This window comes from Ornithorhynchus anatinus, unplaced genomic scaffold (genome assembly GCF_004115215.2).
Source record: "Ornithorhynchus anatinus isolate Pmale09 unplaced genomic scaffold, mOrnAna1.pri.v4 scaffold_561_arrow_ctg1, whole genome shotgun sequence".
In the NCBI taxonomy this organism is placed as follows: domain Eukaryota; kingdom Metazoa; phylum Chordata; class Mammalia; order Monotremata; family Ornithorhynchidae; genus Ornithorhynchus; species Ornithorhynchus anatinus.
In genome coordinates this window covers 124,877-149,430 of record NW_024396865.1, presented here as the reverse complement: position 1 = coordinate 149,430, position 24,554 = coordinate 124,877, and the positions used below count along the sequence as shown (strand labels likewise).

The following is a 24,554-nucleotide window of genomic DNA, read 5'->3' as shown; positions in this document are numbered from 1 at the left end:
ACGGGGTGAGAGGAGGAAGCCGACGCCTCCTCCCTTACCAGTGAGTCCGGGGGAATGGGAGAAGGAGAGGCCTCCGCTGGAGAGAGCAGCGGCGGAGACCGTGTCTTCGGGAGTGAGCCACGTTTCTGAAAGGGCGAGAAGGAGGAGAGAGCGGGAGAGGAAAAGGTCATGGACGAAAGGTAGCTTACCTGTAATAGAGCGGGGGTTCCAGAGGCCACACTTGAAAGTAGCTGTGGGTGCAAGGGGGGGAGGGGCGAAAGGGCAGGGGGAGGGAAGGGTTTGGATGGGAAGGTGGTGGTGGGGCCCTGGACGGGGAGAGGGGGATGAGGGGTAGCGGTGGGACAAGAAGACTGGGATGGGGCGTGGGTGGGGAAGAGAGAAGGGGGGAGGGGCTGAGGAGGTGGTTTGGTGGGGGGAGAGTAGAGGGAGGAGGAAGAGGGGAAGCGCTGGTAAAGTGGGGTTCTAGGGCGGGGGAGGGGAAGGGGGGAGGAGGCAGAGGAGAGAGCGGGAAAGAGCTGAGCGAGAGAGGGGAAGGGGAAGGGGAGGATAGGAAGGGGCGGGAGGGAGGATGGGGGGAGGAGGGACATGGTGAGGCCAGAGAGGTGGGTGGCAGCATTAACAACAATAAACAGTAACCAACGAAATCGGTAATATAGCAACATGATACAGTATGATACAATACAGTAGTGTTAATAAGCGGGCGATGACCAGGGTCGGGGGTAGGCTCGATTAAGGGCCGACCTGATCAAATTCAAAATCTGACGTCAATAAACAATAAAAAGCGAGATCGCAAATATAGCAACATGCTACAGTAAGGCACACTACAATAGTGTTAATAAGCAGGCGATGACCAGGGTCGGGGGACGAGCCGACCCTACCCGATCAGACTCAAAGTCAAGCGGCCAGCGGCCGAGAGTGAAGTACAGACTGAAGTGGGGAGAGACAGGAGAATGGGAGATCAGATAGAATGCGAATGTGGTCATCCAGTCAGGATATGATGAGTGACTACAGCGTGTCTCAGTGGAAAGATTACGGGCTTAGGAGATCTAGCAGAGGTCATGGGTTCCAGCCCCGCCACCTGTCCGCTGTGTGACTTTGGGCAAGTCACTTAACATCTCGGTACCTCAGTCAGCTCATCGGGAATTAAGACTGTGAACCTCACGTGGGACAATCTGATCGCCCTGTATCCCCTCCTCCCCCCCCGCGCCCCGCACTCCCCTAGTGCAGGGGACATAGTGGGGGCTTAACAAATAGCCCCTTTATCATTATTATTATTATTGACGAAGGTAGCAGTTTGGATGGAGAGGAAAGGGCTCATGTCCAAATGTCTCTGAGGCGGCGGAGGGAGCCCTGAGGATGTCCGGCGTGGGTTGCGAGTTGGGTTCCCCTTGTGAGTGTACTCGGTGGCCCTCAGACTCCCCAGCAGAGGGAAATTCCTTTGGCAAGAAGCCGCCGAGGACAGTGTTAACGATCGTGACATTCTTCCTCCCGCGTCCCGGCTCCAGGAGAAGGGAAAAGGAAGCAGTCGGTTGCAGAGGAGATGGAACATCACGAGTGTGTAGAGGCTCAGAAAGGCGGAAAGGAGAGGGAGTTGGGAAATGTCTAGCCCTCCGATCTCTGGGTTGAGCGATCCAAAGTTCAATCTCGGTGGGACGTTCCGCTCTTTCCTCATGGTCATTTTGGCTCTGTGGGGCTTACTCATGCTCTGTTCCTGCAAAACTCCAAATAAATAACTCTCCACGAGAATAGGTTATTCAGATGGTCAACCTCCTTCACTTCCTTTATTCAGTACTGACACCTGCTCGTTGAGTAACCAGCAATACCTAGCAGAAAAGAGTCGTCAATCTTTGGGCGTCTGGGTTTTGGATCCGGGCCGGTGACTTCAGGGTGATTTCAGTGCTTCTCTTTCCAGCCCTGGCTCCTGTAGAGTACGTGCAAGTTAGTGAGTGGGTGAGGTGGGATGGAGCACGAGGTCAGTGGAATTGCGAAGCGATAGGAGGCGGTGTGGAAGTTGAAATCCCCAGGTGTGAAGGTAAGGCTGCAGAAAGAGAGAAGGAAGGTGCGAAAGGGATCCAAATGGTTTCCAAAAAGAAGCTGGAGGTGGGCCCCGTGCTTCCACTGGCTTCCGGGCCTAGTCCAGGATGCTGTCTCCCAGCCTCGAGTCATCGCCCCCTGGGTCACGGTCCCTGGTGGCCATGCCGTGACCCTCTATCTTGGGATCTCCATTACCACGTGGCCGGTTTCGGGATCCTGGGTGCTGGGGAGGGGCGGGGAGCTGGCTCGAGCGTCCCACGGGACTTCCACGTGCAGGGGGAGGGCTCAGGCCTGGTCCCCGTACCCACTTGGGTGAGCTCTGGGGAGAGGGAGAGGGAGAGGGAGAGAAAACCAGCCAGGCAGGAGGAGCTCTGCCCACTGCTCGAATCCAAGGCACGTGGGGACGGGGAGAAGGGGCTGAAGTGGGGCTGGGCTCTGGGCTCTGGGTTCCCATCTGAGTGCAGAGGGGGAAGGGTATGGCAGCTCGAGCTCTCTCCCTGCTGCGCTGCATGTCCCAGGCCTACACACGGGCAGCGCTCCCCGACCACTGCCATGGCAGCCGGAGATCTGGGTGTCGCGTGGGAACTGGCCTTCAACCCTCTCCACGCCTCCACCACTCCACCCCCACTCCCTCCCGCTCGCCGAGCCCCTTTCCCTGGACCGGACGCAGGCCGCTGACGCTGTTTGTTTGCCCTCATTCCCGTTGAGCTGAAACTCCTCACTACTCCCCCAAGGCCCAGGGGACGCAGGACTGGGCGGGGGAGGGCAGGGGGATGCTGGGCTCTGCCCAGCGGCACCCCCAACACAGTTCGGGTAAGTGACGGCCACCGCTCTCAGGAACTGGGCAGGTTGTAGCAGTGCCTTTCTACGGAGACAGGGATCACCAGCGCTTTTGCGTCTGAGGACCCACGTCTCCAAGGACACCAAGGCTGGCAGGGTGGGAGAGAGGGCGACTAGGGCCTTAGCTCTCTATGTGCGTGACTAGGTCCGCGCCCCTCGCAGACCATCAGTGATGGTGGAAATCTACAGGCCGCACCAGCCTGTCCCAGCCTCTGGGGACAACTGAAGGACAGGAGCGAATCTTCAGGAGTCCCAGCACAGGCGGCGACGGGCCCTCGGTCGGACCGAGGCTCTTCGGGGAATCCGCAGGAGCCGCAGCTTGTGGATGGAGATGGCTCGGGGCGAGGAGACCGCAGACATGAGGCAGAAGTCCTCATTGTCGCTCAGTGGATTTGACCTGCCTCTGGCCTGCGCTGTGAGGGAGGAGAGGTGGGGATTGGCCTCCTGGTCTGACTTCAGGACGGAGCCATCCACCCACTTCAGTGTCGGGACCTCCAGCCCTGACCGCTGGGAACCAAAGAATCTCTGGAAGGCCATCTCCAGCTCATTCACGGTGATGGGTTCACCATCCAGCAGGACCTGGAGGAAGGGGACACAGAAGATCTTGTTATTAGCAAAGAGAAAGCAAATGCTTCTTCTTTCAATCCTAGCGAAGTACCTTTAGAGTCTTCTCAAAGGAGGTAGGGGCGGGAAGGTCTTCTGGCCAAATGCCGCCGCCCCCACCCCCGCCCCCCGATACCTATTGCAGTGAAAAAGATACGGCTACTCGGCAATGCGTCGGGGAAAACCTAGCCACGCTGATCTTCCCACTGTTTGGTTTGTTTTGTTTGCGGACTGAATCCCTAAGGACTATTGACATCTCGCAGGACCCGTGCCCAAGAGGCGCGCCCCCCGCCCTCCCCCCGCCACCCACCCCGCCTTTGAATCCTACCCCCAACTTTCGGCCGCGGTCACCTGACTTGCGGGAATAGCTACCGTGCCAAGCCTTCGACACTAGGGGGAACCCCATGGAGAAAGAAAGGACTCACCTGGAATGGCACTGGGCTTCTGATGGACGGGGTTGAGCCAGGCTTCTTGGAAATGGAGGTCACGAGCTTCCTGCCATCTGTAGGGAAACAAACACAGGTAATGGTGGCGAGAGAGACAGGAGTTCCCCCAAATCCTCAAAATCCTTGCCCATCAAGACGTGGCAGGAAGAAGGAAAGCCTGGAGGCCAAGGTGGAAAACCCGGAGGAGTTCAACAGGGGGTGGGGGAATGCGTTTAGGTGCAGATGGAGCTCGTGTGGTCTAGGACAAACGATGAGGTAAGGGGTAGGCCCTGAGGAAAGGAGTCAGGATCACATCTCAGGGGCAGCCCGGGCACAGGCCTGGGACCCGGTTAAGCAGGAAGAATCTGAAAGGGAAAGTTTGGCCTTGAGGGTCGCAGAGGAAAGAACTCGGGAGCAGGCGGAGAGAAAGCGAAATAGACACGCGGCCAGGGTCACCGCCGAAACAGGGTTCCCAAATAGCAGCAGATAAAGAAGGGGAGAGTCGGAGAGGCAGTCCTGAGGTCCCACAGCCATGTCAGGGAGAAAAGGGTGGGCTTCACGAGAAGGAGTGAGTGGGATGGCAGGAGAGGAACCTGGGGAAATAGCGGGAAAAGAAAGGATGCGAGCGGGAGAAAAAGAGAAAGAGGGACTTTACCTGCAGCCAGCGGAGAGACCCGGATACAGCGGCGCTTGGCAGTCTGGGTGGCATCCTCATCGCAGCTGGAAGGAAAGAGAAAAGAACCGGGCCGATCTCTCTCCAGCCCCGGGGAGGGCCCCGGACCCAGTTTCCGTTTCTCCTGGATCCCAGTAGAGAGGACCCCACTCTGTGAGGGCGAACCCGTACTATCCTGAGCGGGGCTGTCTAGCGAGGCCTTCCTGGAGAGCCCTCGGCTAGGGCTTCCCCGACCAGTCTTCTTGTTTCCGAGGGGCCGAGACCCCTTCCCATGGCTCCGCGCGGAGCTGGGTAAGGGGCTGGCGGGGCCGCGCATCCTGCAACAGGGAGGGAGCGAGATCCGAGCGGACGGCGAAGCAGTTGGCCGGCAGCGTCGTATCCCCTCTGGGCTGAGGTTGCGTCTGGACCAGGCAGGGACGAGCGAGCCTGCGACATTTAAATAGGGTGTCACCACGAATTCCTCGGATCAGCATTGGCTCTTCCTCCCACGAAATCGCCCCACGCCCCTGGTGGCCGGAGATTGAGGCAACAAAGTGTCAACGCTGCGGATTGACAGAAAGGGGCGAAAGAGGGAGGTGTGAAACGAGTGTCGTCTGGGCGGATCTTGGCGATGTTGTGAACATGAGACCGGCGGGTTTGGGGGACTGATTGGACATGTGGGGAGAATCCTGAAGATGTTTTTCGGGTTGGAGCTTTCCTGATGGGAAATTATGTATTAAAGGCGTCCCATGTTCCTCTGTCGAGTGCATTCATTCATTCATTCATTCAATAGTTTTTATTGAGCGCTTGCTAAGCACTTGGAATGTACAAATGGGTAACAGATGCCTTCCCTGCCCTTTGACGGGTTTATAGTCTGATCGGGGGAGACAGACAGACAAAAACAAAACAAAAACCCGATTTAGGCCTCTGGGTTTTGCATCCGGGCCTGTGACTTCAGGGTGATGTCAATGCTTCTCTTTTCCAGTCCTGGCTCCTGTAGACTACGTGCAAGTTAGTGAGTGGGTGAACTGGGATGGAGCTGAGGCCTGGTCCCCGCACCCATTTGGGTGAGCTCTGGGGAGTGGGAGAGGGAGAGAAAGCCAGCCAGGAAGGAGGGCCAGGTGGAGCTCTGCCCACCGCTCAAATCCAAGGCACATGGGGAGGGGAGAAGGGGCTGAAGTGGGCCTTGACTCTGGGTTTCCATCTGAGTGGAGAAGGGGAAGGGTATGGCAGCTCGTGGTCTCTTCCTGCTGCGCTGCCTGTCCCAGGCCTACACATGGGCAGCGCTCCCCGACCGCTGCCTTGGCAGCTGGGGATCTGGGTGTCGTGTGTGAACTGACATTTAACCCTCTCTCCGCCTCCACCACTCCACCCCCAATTCCGCCGGCTCGCTGAGCCCCTTTTCCTGCACCGGGCGCAAGCCACTGATGCTGTTTGCCCTCATTCCGGTTGAGCTGAAACTCCTCACTACTCCCCCATGGCCCAGGGGATGCCGGACTGGGCGGGGAAGGGCCAGGGGATGCTGGGCTCTGAGCTGGGAGAGACAGGAGGAAGGGAGATCAGAGAGAAGGCTGATACAATAATCCAGCCGGGATATTATAAGAGCCTGTACCAGTAAGATAGCCGTAGTGATGGGCCTGCTCCGTCATTTTCCTGCTTGAGTTCTGTTGTGCTACTATTGTCCCAAGAATTTTCTGCGTGGGAGGCTCATTCCGCCAACGACAGGCACGGGGATAATTCAGTCAGGGGGTAGTCAGCACTCATTTCACTCTCAACTCATTAACAAGAATTGATTGATTAACTGTAAGGGATCACTTTGCATTGAAATGTTAACCTTTCTAATGGATTGGCAGTGAGAGTGTGAACTCTTGCCCCGGAGTGCGATGGGCCTGCACCCCGCCCTTGATCGCTCTTCAAGAGCCAAGTCTCTCTTATCAGCTGAGGTACCAAGTAGCGCACTCACACCAGCTAGGCAGAACGTGACATAACGCGTGGAGATAGGGGAAGTGCTAAATTGGAGCCAACACAGCAGGAGTAGAGCTTCCCCTTCTGGGCCCTTGAGAAAAGGCGGCGGGAAGCAGAGCAAACTGATTTGGCTGGTCTTCGTCACGGAGCAATCAATCCGTAGAAAAAGTCCATCCCAGATCGACTGTGTCCTCTGGGGCACTCCAAAGAAGGCTGTAAGCCAATTCGGCTCCCAAAGCAAAGGTTGCCCGCTTCCCTTCATTTACCGCTTCTGAAGGGCTCGACAGGCAGGCGTGGCGACGATGGGGCAAAACTCCTGGGCTGAATGTTCTCCTTTCTTTTCTCCTGCAGAGTTCTCCTGTTGCCAGAAACCATCGCATCCCAGGAATCCTTGTTCTGGAGCTTTGTAAAGGCTTACCCAAAGATCTCTGCGGTGGAAGTGGACATGGTGTCCTCCGCAATACTACCGCTATGTGAAGGGGACGAAGAGATTGAACGATCTTGGTACGAGAAATACACCCAGACCATGGGACGTGATCCCCCAATAAGGAGCACCTCTCAAAGTTCAGGTAGTATGACAGAAAAGTTTATCTCACCACATCTCTAGAGAGGGATGGATGTATCTGTGCATACTGGGTGAATCCAGGGTGAAGGGATGTATCGATCCTGGTGAGAGCTGGGTCCTGGGGAAGGGGCATAGCCCGGCGGTATTGCATATCAGGCGTTTCTCGAGTCTTCTGCTTACTGTTCGTTTTCTATCTCTAATAGCCCCTTCCTGCCTTCTGGAACCACGAATGGCACCTCTTGATCAGACACATGGGTCCGGGTCTTCCTCTGGACTCATCAGCATTGCTAGGAATAACGACGAAGGTAATGAAATGGAAAAGAAAGAGGAGGAAGGAAAGGAAAGGAACGTAGCCAAGAGGAAGATGGACAGGGTGGTGGTCCACAAAACCTCCCAGAATCGTCCTGTGAGCAAATCCATCATGGAAACCTTGTGGATGACATTTAAAATGAAGCATCGGGTCAGGACCCCTGAAGCAGTAAGACTGGCCGGAGATTTGGCGATATCCGTTCCACAGGTAAGAAACCAACTTTTTTGTGGGCTTGAGTTCCTTCAGGTAGAGGTCTAGAGGAGTGCACAGCTGAACAGTGGAGGGGGAGGGAACGAGTATGGTACCAAAAATCAGTCATTTAAACAGAAATGAGGTTCCTTAACCCTTCTGCCCACATCCCACACCCATCTACCTTTCAAGATGTTTTTCTTTCACTCTCCCATTCAGCTCCTCTCCCCATTTCACTCACCATATCATCCATTGCATCTGACCACACAAGCCCCTGTGCTAAACTGGCTTGAAGAGCAGTCGTGGGCTGGAGATGTGGTTGCTCATCACCTCCCAGGAATCTGAATCACATCTCCGTTTTACAAGATGAGGCCAAATATTGCCTCTGTAGGGAATCAGATAGGTTTGCTCCCGCCCCGTCCCCAAACCTCCCTGTCTTCCTACACACACACACACACACACACACACACACACACACACACACACACACGACTCAAACTGAACTGATTTTCTGTCTGTTTTCTCATCCAGGTTACAGCCTGGTTTCAGAGCACCAGAAGGAAATATCGAGAAATGGCTACGGTCCAGAGAAGGCGACAAAGTCTGTCCAGGTGAGTTAATATGCCAGAAAGTCTGTCCCTGGCAGCACCCTAATCTCAATCGCAGAGAAAGAGGAGGGAGCGTGAGTGGAGCGGCAAGAGGTGAATGGAGCCTGAGGGCGGGAGGGGGCTATGCACTTCACCCTGAGGTAGAAGAAGAGAGATGTCTTTGTGACCCTCAAACTCAAGACACTGAAAGGGAAAGCAGGGGATGGAGGCTGGTCGCAACATGGACTGAGTTTTTAGGGGTCAGGAAGGGAGATGGGGATGGAGAAGGGTTGTTATGAGATAGCTCACCGTACCTCATGTATAAGCGTGATCCCATGGAGATGCAGGGTGTTATTATTTTCATGGTCTCTAAAAGCTAAGCCTGCTTCAAAGTTTGCTTTTGTCTCCGGACTGTTCTTAGGATGAAGTCTCCCGTGACCCACTGCACGTGCTCCGCTTAAAAGGATTGGTAAGAGTGATTCCTTCTAAATCTCCAATTCCATGCCCTGATACCAGCCCAGCGGGATTCAGAAATCCCACCGCTTCCAATGCTTGAAAACACAGTATCATTGACTCGCGACTGGAACGCATGCTCCCGTGTCTCCACGGGCATGCAATTAGTAACTGTGTCTGTGGGGTGGGATATTCAGGACTTGGCGTGACCTGTTGGAAAGAGCACGACATTGGGACTCAGCAGACCCGAGTTGCAGTTCCACTTATACCTCATTCCTGTTGTGTGATCTTGGGCAAGTCCCTTACCTTCTCCGTTCCTGTTTCCCCCCCCCCCCGTGAACTGGGGAAAAGAGTCCTGTTCTCTCCGCAAGCTCCGGCTCTCACCCCACCCTCAATGCTTTGCCCTTTCCGGGCTGACGAGTGCAGAGACGGATCTGAGGTAGCATGAAACACCCAGAGGAGCTGGCGGAGCCCTGGCTGCGGACACCTAAACTATGATTCTCCCTTCCGCGAAGTTCAGTTCGAGGTTAACTTATACACACTTTGATTTCGGAGGAAACACGTCCCCTTCCCCTCACCGCCCCAGCCCGCGTTCTATCTGGCTTCCTTCTTCCCATAGTTCACGGAAGGTATCTCCTCCCTCTCTTCCCCAGCGCCGCCCCCATCTCGCCACATCGGGCAACCTGGTAATTCCAGTTTCGAAAACATAAAACATAAGACATTGGAAAGGGCAGACTTTGTCATATCTCTGAAGGATTTCACCCCATCAAAGTTTCATCGTGAAGGATTTGATCTGAAGTGGAGGATATTGCTCCAAATTGCCATTAGCTTCCAAGATCTATTCTAAATTGAAACCATCACTTATTTACTTAGATAAATGTATAAACTAAACAATCAAGTAAAATATTTCTTAATATTAACATTTGCCTCATTTTTTTGCGACCTTTTCTCAGAACGAATGGAACTTCTTAGAAGAAGGTGGGGGAGAGAAGGGGAAGGGAAAGAGGGGTTCCCAATGAGAACTAGCCGCCCCCCCAACCTGTAAACTCTAACTACGCTTTGAAAGCCTGCATCCAAAAAAATCCTTTTCCTTTCCACTCTCTACAATTCCCCCCGTCCGTTCTTTCATCTTTAGCTTTTGAGTTCTTTTCATTCATTCGTACAATTCGGCAACAGGTAGAGACTATCCCTATCCAACAACGGGCTCACAGTCTATTTAATTGTATATAGACGAAACCGTGACCCCGTCTGTTCATTCAAGCCTTTGTGCAGCTCGGAGCATCTTTTCCAGCTCCCAGTGTGCCGTCATGGGTGGTGAAGAGGAGGGAGGACCTGTGACCTCTTCCAGAACCACCTGCTGAGTTGTTGTGCTGCAGCTGTTGGAACGAGTGAGTTAAGTTCAGTAGAGAGGGAATGTTGACAGCGTCAAATTGTTCTTCAAGGCTTAATGGGACAGGATGAGTTGAGAAAATTGGATGGGGTCAAAAGATCGGGAGTCTCGGGGGAGGGAGGGGGGTGACCTCACAGATTTTAGTATTCAGTCCGAATATGGGCTGAGACCAGCCCGAGTGTCCCCGGCTACAAGGTCCCTTTGGATAACAAGCGAGCAGCGTTGTTGACCTTTACTTCGAGCTTTGTCCTCATAATTGCTCTAATCTATGAATTGTCTTCTGTTATTACATGACATCTCGCCCGGGCCCCGAACTGTGTGTCAACATTGGTCTTCACTTGAAGCCTATCTGGCTGGCTGGCTGCGATCACAGAAAGGAAAACGCCAAGGGCATTAAGTTGTGTATGCGAGGTGCAAACTGTGCTCTTCAAAGACAGAAGAGGAGCCAGCGAAGGAGACAGAGAATGAACGCCCAGAGAGATGATAGGAGAACCAGGAGAAGACAGTGTTGGTGAAACCAAGGTTGGATAATGTTCCCAGGAGAAGGGGGTGGTCGATTTGTCTGCTGTGTGACCTTGGGGAAGTCACTCAACTTCTCTGTGCCTCAGTTACGTCATCTATGAAAATGGGGAGTAAAAAAATGTGAGCCCCATGTGGGACAATCTGATAACTCTGTGTCTACCCCAGCGCTTAGAACAGTGCTCTGCACATAGTAAGCGCTTTCCAAATATCATAATTCTTATTAATTATTATCATTATGACGGCTGAGAGGTCGATGAGAATTAGGATGGAATAGAGACCGTTGGATTTTGCAAGAAGATCATTGGTGATCTTGGAGAGTGCGATTTCTGTGGAGTGGAGGGGATGGAAGCCAGATTGGAGTGGCTCGAGGAGAGAATTGGAGGAGAGGAATTTGAGACAGCGGGTGTAGGCAACTCGCTCAAGAATTTGGAAAGGAATGGTGAAAAGGAGACCGGCCAATAACTGGAGGGAGCCGTGGGGTCAAAGGAGGGTTGTTTTTTTTAGGTAGAGACATGGGCATGTTGGCAAGCAGTGGGGAAGAAGCCTTTGGAGAGCGAACAATTGAAGATGGCTGTTAAGAAGGGAAGAAGGGATGGGGCAAGGGTTTTAATAAGATGTGAAGGAATTGGGTGGGATTTGCAGGTTGAGGGGGATTTTGAGAGGAGACAGAAGATTTCCTCTAGAGATACTGCTGGGAAATATGGGACAGTCGAACAGGGAGCAGGAGGGAGAAGGGACTGAGGAAGGGCAGGGGAGATTTTCGGGAGATCGCACCTGATAGAGTCAATTTGCTTAATACTCTAGGTGACCAGATTTTGGGGGACAAGGGATGAGGGAGACGGGGAAGATAGTAAGCTCTTCACAAATACCGCTATTATTATCATGATTAGAATCTTCATCATCAACGTGGCTGAGTGGAAAGAGCACGGGCTTTGGAGTCAGAGATTATGGGTTCGAATCCCGGCTCTGCCACTCGTCAGCTGTGTGGCTGTGGGCAAGTCACTTAACTTCTCTGGGCCTCAGTTACCTCATCTGTAAAATGGGGATTAAGACTGTGAGCCCCACGTGGGACAACCTGATTCCCCTGTGTCTCCCCCAGCGCTTAGAATTTGTATTTGTTAAGCGCTTACTACGTGCCGAGGACTGTTCTAAGCGCTGGGGTAAACACGGGGGAATCAGGTTGTCCCACGTGGGCCTCACAGTCTTAATCCCCATTTTACAGATGAGGGAACTGAGGCACAGAGAAGTTAAGTGACTTGCCCACAGTCACACAGCTGACAGATGGCAGAGCCGGGATTCGAACCCATGACCTCTGACTCCAAAGCCCGGGCTCTTTCCACTGAGCCACGCTGCTTCACGAGGTGAGGTAGGAGGGGGCGAGGCGACTGAATGCTTTTTAAAGTTAATTTCGAGGAGATTGAGTTTGATGCAGAGATGGATGGGCAACCACTGAAGGTTCTTGAGGAGAAGGAAAGCATGGTCTGAACGTTTTTGTAAAAAATGATGCGGGCAGCAGTGTGAAGTATGAACTGGAGAGCCAAGAGGCTGGGAGATGAGCAGGGAGGCTGTTACAATAATCCAGGCGGGAGAGGATAAATGATTGTACTAACGTGATAGTGTTTTGGAAGGAGAGGAATGGGCAGATATGAGAAGGTGGACCCGAAGGATTTAGTAATTGATTGAATATGTAGGGTGAATGAGAGAGAGGACTCAATGATAATGCCAAGGTTTTGGGCTTGTGAGACAGGAAGGAAGGTGATGCTGTCTACAGTGAGGAGAAATCAGGGGTAGGACAGGGTTTGGGTGGGAAGTTCTGCTTTAGACATGTTAGGTTTAAGGTGAGGGGAGGACATTCAAGTAGGGATTTCTAGAAGGAAGAAAGAAATACGAGACTGTAGAGAGAAGGAGAGATGAGGGCTGGCCATATAGGTTTAGATATCATTGGCATAGAGGAGGTAGTGGAAGCCATGTGAGCGGGCGTGTTCAGGAGCGGGCGTGTCCAGGTTGGTGAGTGAATGAGGTTGGGTGGAGGAGCAGTAGATCAATGGAGTTGAGGAGTTGAGTAGGAGGGTGCAGTAGAAAGATAGTCACATTTTTGTAGATCTTGAAGTCGCAAGTGTCAGGGTAGGCATGGAGAAAGAGAAAAGGTATGAAAGGTGAGAAAGGGATGAAAATTATTAAAGAGGTTGGACCTGTCCTTCCAGCGGTTACTAGGCATATCCATTGGTTGCATCAGCCATGGGCCTTGAGTGCTGGAGAAAGGCGAGGGGCCAAGGTCACAGTCCCACAGTACTCTCAGTTGCAGGGGGGCGCAGCTCTAGTCCTCACGGCACCACCAGGGTGAACACAGGGGATAGGGGAGAGAAAGCAAGCACCCGAGGTGGTTCGGACGGAGCTCTGACTATCTTCGAATCGAGAGCACGTGGGGTGGGGGAGAATAGGCTAAAATGGACCTGAGAACAGGGGTCCCATCTGAGAAGACAAGGGGAAGGGAATGGCAGCTCGATATCTCTTCCTGCTATGCTGCCTGTCTCAGGTCTCCATCAAGGATAGCACTTCCTAACCGCTGCTACAGCAGCAGGAGATCTCGGCACCTTGCTAGAACCGGCCTTCTTTCCTACCTTGTCATGGACTGGGCAAAGGCCACTAATACTATTTGCCCTCATTTCGGTTAAACTGAAACACCCCACTACTCCTTCTATCCAGGACGGTCAAAGGGCCGGTAGAAATCCGGTAGAAATTCTAGGTTATGCCCAGCAGTACAACTAGCAGAGTTCAGATAAGTGGATTCCACCACCCTCAATATTGGGCCATGGTGTAGCAGTGCCCATTTACTAAGGTAGTGAAGGCCACTGCTTGTCCTTTGGATATGAGGCCCCATATATCAAAAGACTGCAAGGTGGGTGGGTGGTTGGTTGGAGTAGAGGGTGAGAGGGAAGGTGACAAAAGGGAGTGCCTTGGACAGAGGCTTTTCGGGGAAATCTGTGGAAGCCACATCTTGTGAATGTAGATGGTTTGGGGAGAGGATAAAAGTCCTCATTGTCGGTCATTGGATTTGATCTGGTTCTGGCCTGTGCTGTGAGGAAGGAGAGACAGGGATTTGTCTCCTGGTCTGACTTCAGCACGGTGCCATCCATCCAGTTCAGTGTCGGGGCCTCCAGTCCTGACCGCTGGGAGCCAAAGAATCTCTGGAAGTCCATCTCTAGCTCATTCACAGTGACGGGTTCGCCAACCGACAGAACCTGTAGGAAGAGACAGAAGATGTCATTAGCAAAGAAAAAGAAAATACTGCTTCTTTAAATTGTAGAAGATCGCATCCAAAGTATTTTTAGACTCTTCTCAAAGGAGGAAGAAGCAGAAATGTATGCTAACAAAATGACACCCAAAACGTTTTTCACAGAAAAAGATCCTCGAATAATGTTACGGGAAAACCGAGCCACGCTGACCTTCCGACTTTTTTTAATCTTAAGCACTATTCGAATCTCACAGGACCCGGCCCTAGAGGTTCCCCTCTTTAAAACCTAACCCCTCTTATCCGCTGAGGTCATATGACTTCCGGAAACAGCTACTGTGCCCATCCGTCAAAGCTAGGTGGAACTCCATGGAGAAAGGACTTACCTGGAATGGCACTGGGCTTCTGGTGGTCGGGGTTGAGCCAGTCTTCCCGGAAATGGAGGTCTTGAGGTTCCTGCCATCTGAAGGTAAACAACAAACTTAACAGTGGCGAGAGAGACAGGAGGTCCCGAACTAAAAATACATGCCCATTGAGACATGGCAGGAATAAGGAAAGGATGGGGAACAAGGTGGAAAACAGGAGGAGTTAATCGGGTGGTGCTTTTGGGTGGAGATGGATCTTGAGCAGCAAAGAAAAAAGATGAGAAAGAGAGGATGTAGGGGGCAGAGGGTGGGGAAGAATGCCAGGATCAGGATGCCTGTTGCATAATTTGAGCACAACCTGGAAAGATGAGGGAGTTTCAAAGGAGTCACTTGGTGTTTAGTTTGGTATTATAAGGGACCTGGTAACAGCTCAAGTGAAACAGAAAGAGAAGCCCGACCAGAGCAGCCATGGGAACGTGATTATATGGAGTAGCAGGCTAGGAAGCAGCTAAATTAAGCTGTGAAAAGGGAGAGACAAAAAGACACAGAGAGAGAGAAAGAGAGAGAGAGAGAAGGAGAGAGAGAGGGAGAGAGAGAGAGAGAGAGGTAACCTACAGCCCCTGCTGCCACGTGAAGAGAGGTCCATACTTCAAAAGAAGGTTGTGGGGACGAAGAAATGAATCTGGGAGAAAAGTGGAGCCAAGAGGAAATGAGGGAGGAAAGGAGAAAGAGGCCCATGTGCTAGGCTTTGGGACCTAGCTGAAGCCAGCAGAGAGATCCAGGCACAGTGGTACTTGGGAGGCTGGACTCTGTCCTTGTCACAGCTGGAAGGGAAAAGGAATAGGAGGGATTGGTCTCTCTCAGGCCCGGGGGAGCCCCCCGGATCTAGTTTCCATTTCTCCTGGAACTCAGTAGAGCCCACCCTGCTCTGGGAGGGCGAACCCATTCCCGCCCTAGCGTGGCTGGCGAGGTGGCCATCCTGGAGAGCTGAACCCTCCGCACTCCCAGACCACCACTTGTGTTTCCTAGGGGCAGAAATTCAATCCCAAAATTCCATCCCACTGTTCCGTGGGTGGGGGGGGGGGGGGGGTGGTTAGAGGAGTGGAGAGAGAACAAGATCCGAATGTGACATGAAGCTCTTTGAGCAGCAGCATGTTAACTTTTAAGCTAAGGAGCAGTCCGGAGCAGCAAAGGGCCAGTGAGTCTCAGACCTATGAAAGCGAAATCACTATGAATTCCTTGAATCATCTTTCCCTCAGACCATTTTCGGGGGGCCCCAAGGAGTAGCTGGCCCTGTCTGGTGGCTGAGGTGTGGTATGAGGAAATGTGAGGTGAGGAAGATGACATTGAGGGAACAGAAGAAGGTGTGAAATGAGTTATTGTGGGAGGAGCGACGGGGAGTGGGGGACATGATCGTCATCAGTGATTTTCAGAAAGCACCGAGCACCGAGGAGAGAAAAACGGAGAAACAGCAGACTTTCTCCTACTTGGACTGTGAGACCCATGTGGAAAAGGATTCTGTCCGAACTAATTAACTTCTATCTACTCCAGTGCTTAGCACATGACTTAACACGTAATAAGCGCTAAACAAATACTTAAATTTATAACTAGAATCTGTAACAGCTCTCCTGTTTCTCTGAGATTCCAACCATCTTACTGCTCTGCCCCATTCCTCCTTCCTCTCCAAGTCTGGCTATTTCAGAAATGTCTGCAGAGATATAGATGTAGATGTAGATGTAGCCAGGTTTAGGACAAGAATAACATGAGAAGCCATGAAAAGACATGGACCAGGAGGCAAGGCTATTTCACATTTTAGTTAAGGAAACTCCAGGACATTTTCCAGTGTGTGCTTGGGAGGTGCAATCCCCAGAGGATGAGCCTGAAGGTCCTTGTAGCTTATTCAGGCAGTGGTAGTAAGCACTAAGTTTGCAATCAACCAGTAGCTCTAACTGCTTGATGAACTGGGTGCTTGAGAAAGTAGGTCATGAGATGAATTCAATTACTTTTTGACTAGGGTGTGAAGGAGAGAAGTGAGGGCAGCAGAGCCCGGAGCAAGACGAGTGACATGGTGGGTAGGAGAGGATGGGGGAGAATGGTTAAACATCCCCCAAAAAGATGACTGTCCACCCAGAGGAAATTCCTTTGAGCTGTAAACTCTTCTCTAGGCTGCAAGCCCCTGGTGGGCAGGGAACATGTCTCCCAACTCTGTTGTATTGGACTCTTTCATGTGCCAAGTAAAATGTACTGCAGACAGTAAGCACTCAAAAAAAACGATGATGAGGATGTGCCTATGGCCTATAATAGCTCCGAAAGAGCCAACTGGGGAGAGATTTGGTTGCCTCTATAGGCCTGTCAGTTTCGTGGGCAACTTCTGGGGTAATTACATACAAGGAGGGTCCGTATGCCTGATGGAGAAGCCCGTTTGGAATTTCTTCCCAGGTCAGTGAACAGAGTAATTAATTTGGGCAGGGTGGACCTATAAGTGACAGAAAGGTCAGGAGGAGGACAGGATTTGTGTAGGAAGATAGGGATTTCGGTTTGGGATGCCTTAGGTTTTTGGTGATGGCAGGACATCCAAGGAGATTTGTCTTGAAGGCAGGAGGAAATGCAAAACTGCAGGGAGGGAGGAGATCAGGACTGGAGATGTAGATTAGGGAACCATTGGCGTGTAGTTGGTAGTTGAAGCCATGGCCGTGAATGATTTCTTGAAGGGAATGGGTGTTGATGGAGAATAGAAGGGAATACAGAACTAAAACTTGAGGGATTTGTTTCCCATACTTTGCGGGTGGGAAGCAGAAGAGAAACCTGTGAATGAGACTAAGAATGAGCAGCCAGAGAGATGGGGTCAGAAGCAGGAGAGGAAAGTATCAGGGAAGCTAGATTTGGAAAATGTTTTCAGAAGAAGTGGTTGATCACAACGTCAATGGCAGTTGAGAGGTGGAGGAAGATTAGGATGGAGTAGAGGCCATTGGATTTGGCAAGAAGCAGTGTCTGAGGAGTGAAGGAGACAGAAGCCAGTTTGGAGGGGGTTAAGGTGAGAATTGGAGGATATGAAACTGAGAAATCTGGTGTAGACAATTTGCTTAGGGAGTTTGGAAAGGAATGGTAGCAGGCAGAAGGGGTGATAACTGGAGAGTGCCATGGGGTTAAGGGAGAGGGTTTTTTAGGATAGGGAGAATGTGGGCATGTTTGAAAGCAGTGGGGAGAAAACCTCTGGAGAGTAAACATGAAGATGGCAGTCAAGGAGAGAAGAAGGGAGGGCTCATGTGTTTTGAGAAAGTGTGAAGGGATGGGATTGTTTGAACAGGTGGTGTGGTGGACTTTGAGAGAAAGCAGGTGATCTCCTCTTGAAATACTCCTAGGAAAGATGAGAGAGTTGAAGAAGGGACAGGAGGATGGTGGGACTGGAGAGGAGTAAAGAGATTTTTAGGGAGATCCTGTCTGATAGTTTCAATTTTCTCAGCAATGCAGGTAGCCAAGTCATTAGGGGCAGGACAAGGGGAAGGCAGGGACGGGATTCGAAGAGGGAGTTAAACATCTGGAACAAATGACTAGGGCAATGGTCTAAGTAATACTGCCACCCTGATTCACTGGGCACCAGTGAATCAAACCAAACAAATGCTGTTTTTCTATTGTGAGAGCACTGGTGCATGGGAAGGGGCAGGAATGTCTTAGTCATTCTCAGGATTCATTTATTTAAAAGCATTTTTTGTACAGAACAATGCTTCAGAAAATACAAAAATGAAAGTCTGTCCATGCCCTCAAAGAGTTTGCAGTCGAATGTGGGGAGACCAAAGGCGTATTTTGAGGAATGGAGTAATATTCATTTGTAATGGTATCTATATGCTAAATACTAGCTCCCTGTAGCATGGCCTATTGGCCTAGGGGAAAGAGCACAAGCTTAGGAGACATAGGATCTGGATTAGTCTCTGTCTCTATCTCTTACCTGATGTGTGACCTTGGGCAAGTCACTTAATTTTTCTGTGCCTCTGTTCCCTCATCTGCAAAATGGGGATTCAATATCTGTTCTCCCTTCTGGTTAGACTGTGAGCCCCATGTGAGACCTAATTATCTTGGATCCACCCCAGGATTTAGTACAGTGCTTTGCACATAGGAAGTACTCTATCATAACCACATTATTGTTGTTATCATTATGATCTTTAGATGCTAAATACAAGATAGATTGTTCACACAAGGCTCAGAATCTATATACATTTCAAACAGTGATGGATTGCAAAACAAAATTAAATTGTAAATTCAGCAATCCAAGATATCAATGTTCAAACTAAGTAGCTAAAAATGGTAATGGGAAGGGAAGCCCTCAGGCTCCTCCTTGCTCCAGGCAACAGAATAGGTGATCAGAATGACGATCCAGGCATTGAAGAATTTATGAAGTCCTGAGTGCTTATCACAGAACTTGGCTGCTTGTCAAATGAATAAATACCGTGACTAACTAACTTAGAATGAAAAGGTTGGAAGCATGGAGACAAGTGAGGAGTTTATGAGCAGAACAGCCCATTGTTAAAGAAAGTATGTTGCAGGTGATCACCATAACGTTGGAGAGGAAAGGGCAGATGTAAAATATCAGATTTGGTATTTTCTCAATTCCCTTGGAAATATTTAGCTGTTTTTGTCTTTGTGATGAATCTCAGCTTTTTTCATGAAATTTGCTGTAATACTGCTCAAAGAGCAGTGGTGAAAAGAATGTGTTTACCTCTAAATCTGGACACTCACAGGGTTAGAACCTAATGGATATTCCTAGGTGTGGATATGCCATGGAAAACAGCATGGTGTAGTGAATAGAGCATAGGCCTGGGAATCAGAAGGTGATGGGTTCTTATCCTGACTCTGCCATATGTCTGCTGTGTGGCCTTTGGCAAATCACTTAGCTTCTCTGTACCAAAATTACCTCCTCATCTGTAAAATGGGAATTAAGACACTGAGAGCCCCAGGTGGGACAGGGACTGTGTCCAATCTGATTTGCTTGTATCCAAACCAGTGCTTAGCTGGCACATAGTAAGCACTTAACCACAATTGTTGTTATTATCATTATTATTATTATCACTAACTTTGTTAAACTCTTTGTCTCTGTATCTTATTTTAAGGGAGGAAAATGGGGAAGATGACAAAGGATAAGGAGAAATGAGGGAGTATGAAAATCTGGTTACACCATGGGTCTCAAGTTATAATAATAATGATAATAATAATTATCATATAATTATGGTGATGATAATGATATGGTCTTTGCTAAGTACTTCCTCTGGGTCATACACTGTGCTAAGTGCCTGGGTAGTTAATCAGGTTGGCACAGTCTCTGATCACAGGAAACTCACAATCTAAGTAGGAGGGAGAAATGGTATTGAATGCTCATTTTAAAGTGGAGGAAACAGAGGCACAGAAGTGCTAAATTACTTATCCATACATCAGGTAAGTGGCAGAGCTGGGATTAGAGTCCAGGTTCTTTGAATCCCAGCCCCATATTCTTTCCATTAGGCCAGACTGCTATCCATAGAGAACAACTGAGGAGACACAACATGCTGTGCACAGATCCAGCCATCAAACGTTACATAAAGATCTAGCAAAGCAAAGTAGGAGATGGAGGAACTGTAGCCAGGAGTCTGGGAAAGCTTCCAGAGGAGGGAAGTCTGCAGTAGAAATTATCAGTACTGCAAACCCTCAACCTTTAATGAAACCCTGACTATCTCCAGGGACTATGGCTAGAAATGTCCTTGGTTTAATGGTAATATTGTTCTTCCACGGTCTTCCTTGCTTGAGACACAGGATCATCACTGGGTTTCCATATCAAAGCGAGTTTGCAGATAGCAGCATTATCTTCGCGTCTTTTTCCCCAGAAAATCACCCAGGAACTTGATGACTCTGGTGTCACAGGTGAGCAAGACAAAGGGGCTGACAGTGGCATATCCATTTACCACAAACATGCTAGCATTCAAGAGGGTGACATTATTCTTCATGGATGTCCCTAGAAACAGGGAAAGGACAAAGTCTCCACAGTAGAAGACTACAAAGCAGTTCATAAGCAGCACAATGATTTTGGTGGCTCGTCTCTCTGGTGATGTTTCAGAGGCTTGGCTGGTACTGCGAAGATGCTGGACCTGGTGTCTGTGTCGATGCAGGAGAATGACCATGTAGCCACTGGAGCAGCTCATTAGCCGCAGGGAGAGGATGTCACGGAGAGCCATGAGGGTGAGAATCAACCCCTGGAGGAGTGTGTTTAAGGGCACAGTGTAACAATTGCTCTCAATGGTGGTTGCATTATGTAAACCGACCACTTGGTACAAAAGTTGGGTGCTTATCAGCATGTTTGGAATCCACAAGATGGCTAAGACTGGGAGGATGAAGTTTGGGATCTGAATCTTGAAGTGGAACAGGTAGGAGGTGGTAGGACTGATGGTGATGGCCTGGACCATGCTCAGTAGAGAAGTAGTACAGATGGAGAGGCCCCGGGTGATGCGGCAGACATAGGCAAACAGCTTACACTCAGCATTGGTCTGTACAATCCCAAACCCCAGTATTCCTGCTGTTCTGGTGATCCACCTGGTAAGAAGCATCACAGTGTGGACCAGAGCTAGGTGAATGATGACCAGGTCTGTGGGCTTTAGTTTGGAACCCAGGAGGAATGAGGAGAAGTAAAGCATGTTGAGAAGGGAGTTCCCCATGATACCTACTCCGGTCTGGGAGAGGAAACAGACTTCTTGAGCCACATCAATGTTCATTGCTTCCTGACGCGAATATCTGCAGCAACACTGGAGGAAGAAGGATGGGACAGAGACTGTGAGAATTTCATTCCTGGAGCTGGAAAGAAAACTGGGAGAGGTTCCAGAAAGAATTGAGTATTTCAGTGAGATTGGCTAGGAATGGTCATGTTTACTTGGTTATGTCACAATCCATTTGTATGTAAACTGTTGGTGTCAAAAGCCCTTTGAAAATATATATCTACGTATTCAATGGTCAATTCAAAGAACTCCATTCATTGAATAGGGCACAATTTCCTCTTAGCAGGTGCCTTGTTGTCCTACCCCCAGCAGAGAGTGATTTTCCATGGGCCCACTGGGCCTAAAACATTTTACAGACTGCACTGTTGTGCCAGGATGAGACATTCACTCAAGATAACCTCAAACAAAGCAGTCAGAGGGGAAGACCATCAGACATTGCTTGAGCCAGTAATAACTCACTCCTGATGACCTCCTCCCTGAGGGACAGGTAATTGAACGGAGTAAGAGATGAGATAACTCAGTAAGATGATAACAGCCATCACAGGGGAAGACTGCTAAAAGGGGAAGAGGCTAATTAATTGGGATGCCCCTTAAGCATTTTGAGTTAGAGATAGGACTGAACAATCCCGGGGAGAGAGGGGTTATGAGAAGCATTTAAGAGGTCCCTTAGGATTCAGGAAACTATCTGAGAGGCAGGAAAATGATCATGTGGCTCGGAAGGCCTTTGGCTCTGGTCTCAGAGAATCAGGAGAGGGTGGACCTGAGACCTGGGATTCCTTGAGAGTTTGAGGGGTACAGAACCAGACAGCATGTTGCACACAGGAAACGTAGAGTGCTGGGGAAGGGAAATGTGGGAAATATAAGCTCACTGTGAGCAGGGAATGTGTCTGCCAACTCTTGTATTATACATTCCCAAGTGCTTAGTACAGTGCTCTGAACATAGTAAGCACTCAAGGAATAATATTGATGATGGTGAGGAAAGGCCAAGGCATTTTCTATAGGAATTATTTCATATTGACCAATTCACTTGTTAAAGACCCTTTCGATTTGAGTATTAGAAATCCTGTAGTGTTCTAACATTTTTGTGCAGCTGGGGTAGTGCTTCAGTTACCTCTTAAGGGTCCAAGGAACAAATCTGCCCCGGCAGCAAAGGGATACAAGGGAGAAAAGGCCCCTCCAGGATTTGTGCATCCAAGGAGGAAGGACAACTAAGAGAGCCGCATATGATCCAATTACTCTTTGGAGGTGCTTATTTTGACAGCCAGTTTCTGACCCAGAGCGACTCCATGGACACACCCTCTTCAGAATGTTCCATCTTCTGTCATCAAGTCATTGTGGTGTCTGTATCCATACAGTTTTCTTGGTAAAGATATGGAAGTGGTTTAATTAATGATGGTATTTGTTAAGTACTTACTATGTGCCAGGTGCTGTTCTTAGGTGGATACAAGCAAATTTGGTTGAATAAGGTCCCTGTCCCGTGTGGAGCTCTCAATCTCAATTCCCCATTCTACAGATGAGTTAGCTGAGGCCCAGAGAAGTAAAGTGACTTGCCCAAGGTCACCAAGCAGATAAGTGACAGAGCCAGGATTAGAACCCATGACCTTCTGACTTGCAGGTCTGTGCTCTATTTACTACACCATACTGCTTTTTACTGTTGCTTTCTTCCCCACAGTAAAACCTTGAGTCTCTGGTGTTGTCTGTGATCAATATTTTGATAATTTCGTCACTTGCCTTTGACTCTTTCCCATGCCACAGCTGTCCATCACAGGTGAATCGACTTTGTCTGATGCGTAGGCTTTGACCTTTCCATTATGGTTAGCCCTATATGGCATAGCTTTACACTTCATCTGCACGCCAACTCTCTTGCCACAATAAGATTCCCTCGGTCAAATGAATTAGCCTCAAATGGGGCCAAAGTAATTGGTTGAAAGGCCATTTGGTAATCACAAAATTCATTTGAAGACTGGTGCTGTATGGCAGCTGCAGCCCTGGACTAGGAGTACTCTGAGCCCCAATCCCTCAGTGACCAACCTAACCTCTGGGGCCCACCGCCTAGGAGAGAAGCTACCCAACTCTCCACTGTGGCTCCTTTCAGCCCCTGTTCCAACCCCAGAAGGAGCCGACCAGCAGCAGCAGAATTGTGAACCTTCCAACATCACTGGTGGCTTCCCCACTCTCATAACTCCAGGGTTCCCTCTCACCTATATCATTCGTGTACTTTATGTGAACTTTCCAACATCACTGGTGACTACCCCACTCTCATAACTCCAGTGTTTCCTTCCACCTATATCATCCATGTACTTTATCCCCTGCACTTAGTTCATCTTTAGGCCTCAGACTCATGGAATTTCGGGAGCAGCAAATGAAGGGTAATATTCAGAATAAAATTATTTCAGATTTTACCCCTTAGTCTAGGTTCTTGACCCTCCTAGGTATTTCTCTTCCTAGAAGTCAGTGGGTTAGGACAGTACCTTCCTAAGATTTCACAGGACATCAGGGAGGGCAATGGGACACACTGCCTTAACAGACAGTTCCAGCTAAGTGATCATTAGAGCTGTCTTCAGCCTGATCTGGGGTGTGAAAATTTCAGGAAAAGGCTTTTGCTCCTGGAAGATTATGTGGTCTAGGAATGACAGGCATTGGCTTCATCTGGAGAAAGATGGGGGCTCCAAAACTACAAGGAAGCCATGTTGTATAATAGATAAAGCATGGACCTGGGAGCCAGAGGGCCTGGATTCTACTCCTGGCTCTGCCTCATGCCTGCTGGGTGACTTTGGACAGTCACTTAAATGTATTGTGCCTCAGTTTCCTCAACATCAAAAAATGGGGATTCACTACCTGATCCCCACCCCACTTGACTGTGAGCCCCATTTGGGATAGGGCCTGTTTAACTTATACCTACCGCAGTGCTTAGAATGGTGCTTTACACCTTGTGAGTGCTTAACAAATACCAATAAAAAAAGATATTTTTCTTTCTTTGTTGGCTTGTTTCATGTAATTGTTGGGTGGGTCTTCCCTGACCTAAAATGTGACCTTGCAAATGGTTATCCTGGCAAGCAGCCTAGCCTTATATCCATCCACTTACCATACCTCCAAGTTATTCCACCAAGATAGTGGCCTTATCTGGATTTAGCTAGCTGGGTCTCCTTGATCTGTCCATCTGGGCAACTTCTCTTTTGTCTCTTATCTGGTCTCTCATCATTTATCCGGTCTTTTCAGCTTAAAGTGGGTTCCTCTCCACAATGACTTTGTCCAAACATTGGTAGAAGGAGTTTGCTGTAATATGTGCACTAAACCTTTCACTCCGAACATTTCACCATCCAAAGCCCTCTCCTTTATTTTCTCTCTCTCTCATAGTTATATATCTTAGAGTGAAAGAGAAAGAGTTCAGTATCCCACAGGCTGTATTTAACATCTAGGATCTCCACCAGTGACCCTCAATTTTTTCTGCCTCAGATGTCAGAGATCTGTATTGTTTGGGGTCTGGCTTTGGGATCAAGAATTTGAGTGAAATGTATATGACTAGCTGCAACTAGCTGCAACTCCTACAATACAGTCCCAACTCCAATCTCAGGCTCAGTACTCCTGTTTCTGTAATGAACACCAGAGCAAAGAATCAAGGATATAAAATGAGGGACAGTCTCAACCTACTCTCTCACACACATCCTCCCAAACCCAACCTGGCTGC

The 24,554-nt window shown here is 49.8% G+C and overlaps 3 protein-coding genes and 1 long non-coding RNA gene across 4 annotated transcripts in view; 1 reads left to right on the top strand and 3 right to left on the bottom strand.

Moving 5' to 3' along the window:
- Nucleotides 1-3,117: 3,117 nt before the first annotated feature.
- LOC120638205 lies at nucleotides 3,118-4,891 on the bottom strand. The gene is made up of 3 exons (XM_039911054.1): nucleotides 4,558-4,891; nucleotides 3,903-3,979; nucleotides 3,118-3,453 (listed from the first exon to the last, which is right to left on the bottom strand). Exons 1-3 carry the CDS (start codon nucleotides 4,889-4,891, stop codon nucleotides 3,118-3,120), a joined length of 747 nt encoding a protein of 248 aa, XP_039766988.1.
- A 2,400-nt stretch (nucleotides 4,892-7,291) lies between these two features.
- Nucleotides 7,292-8,631, top strand: LOC120638204 (NANOG neighbor homeobox-like). The gene is made up of 3 exons (XM_039911053.1): nucleotides 7,292-7,601; nucleotides 8,115-8,194; nucleotides 8,592-8,631. The coding sequence occupies exons 1-3, from the start codon at nucleotides 7,314-7,316 to the stop codon at nucleotides 8,629-8,631; spliced, it is 408 nt and encodes a 135-aa protein (XP_039766987.1). The 5' UTR covers nucleotides 7,292-7,313.
- A 43-nt stretch (nucleotides 8,632-8,674) lies between these two features.
- Nucleotides 8,675-24,554, bottom strand: part of LOC114808922 — a 42,105-nt gene continuing 26,225 nt past the window's right edge. The window contains exon 3 of the long non-coding RNA XR_003756684.2: nucleotides 8,675-8,833. This is a non-coding gene — a long non-coding RNA (uncharacterized LOC114808922). The remainder of the gene's footprint in view (nucleotides 8,834-24,554) is intronic.
- On the bottom strand, nucleotides 19,757-20,891 carry LOC120637979 (vomeronasal type-1 receptor 100-like). Its single transcript, XM_039911056.1, has one exon. It carries the CDS (start codon nucleotides 20,864-20,866, stop codon nucleotides 19,961-19,963), a length of 906 nt encoding a protein of 301 aa, XP_039766990.1. The 5' UTR covers nucleotides 20,867-20,891; the 3' UTR covers nucleotides 19,757-19,960.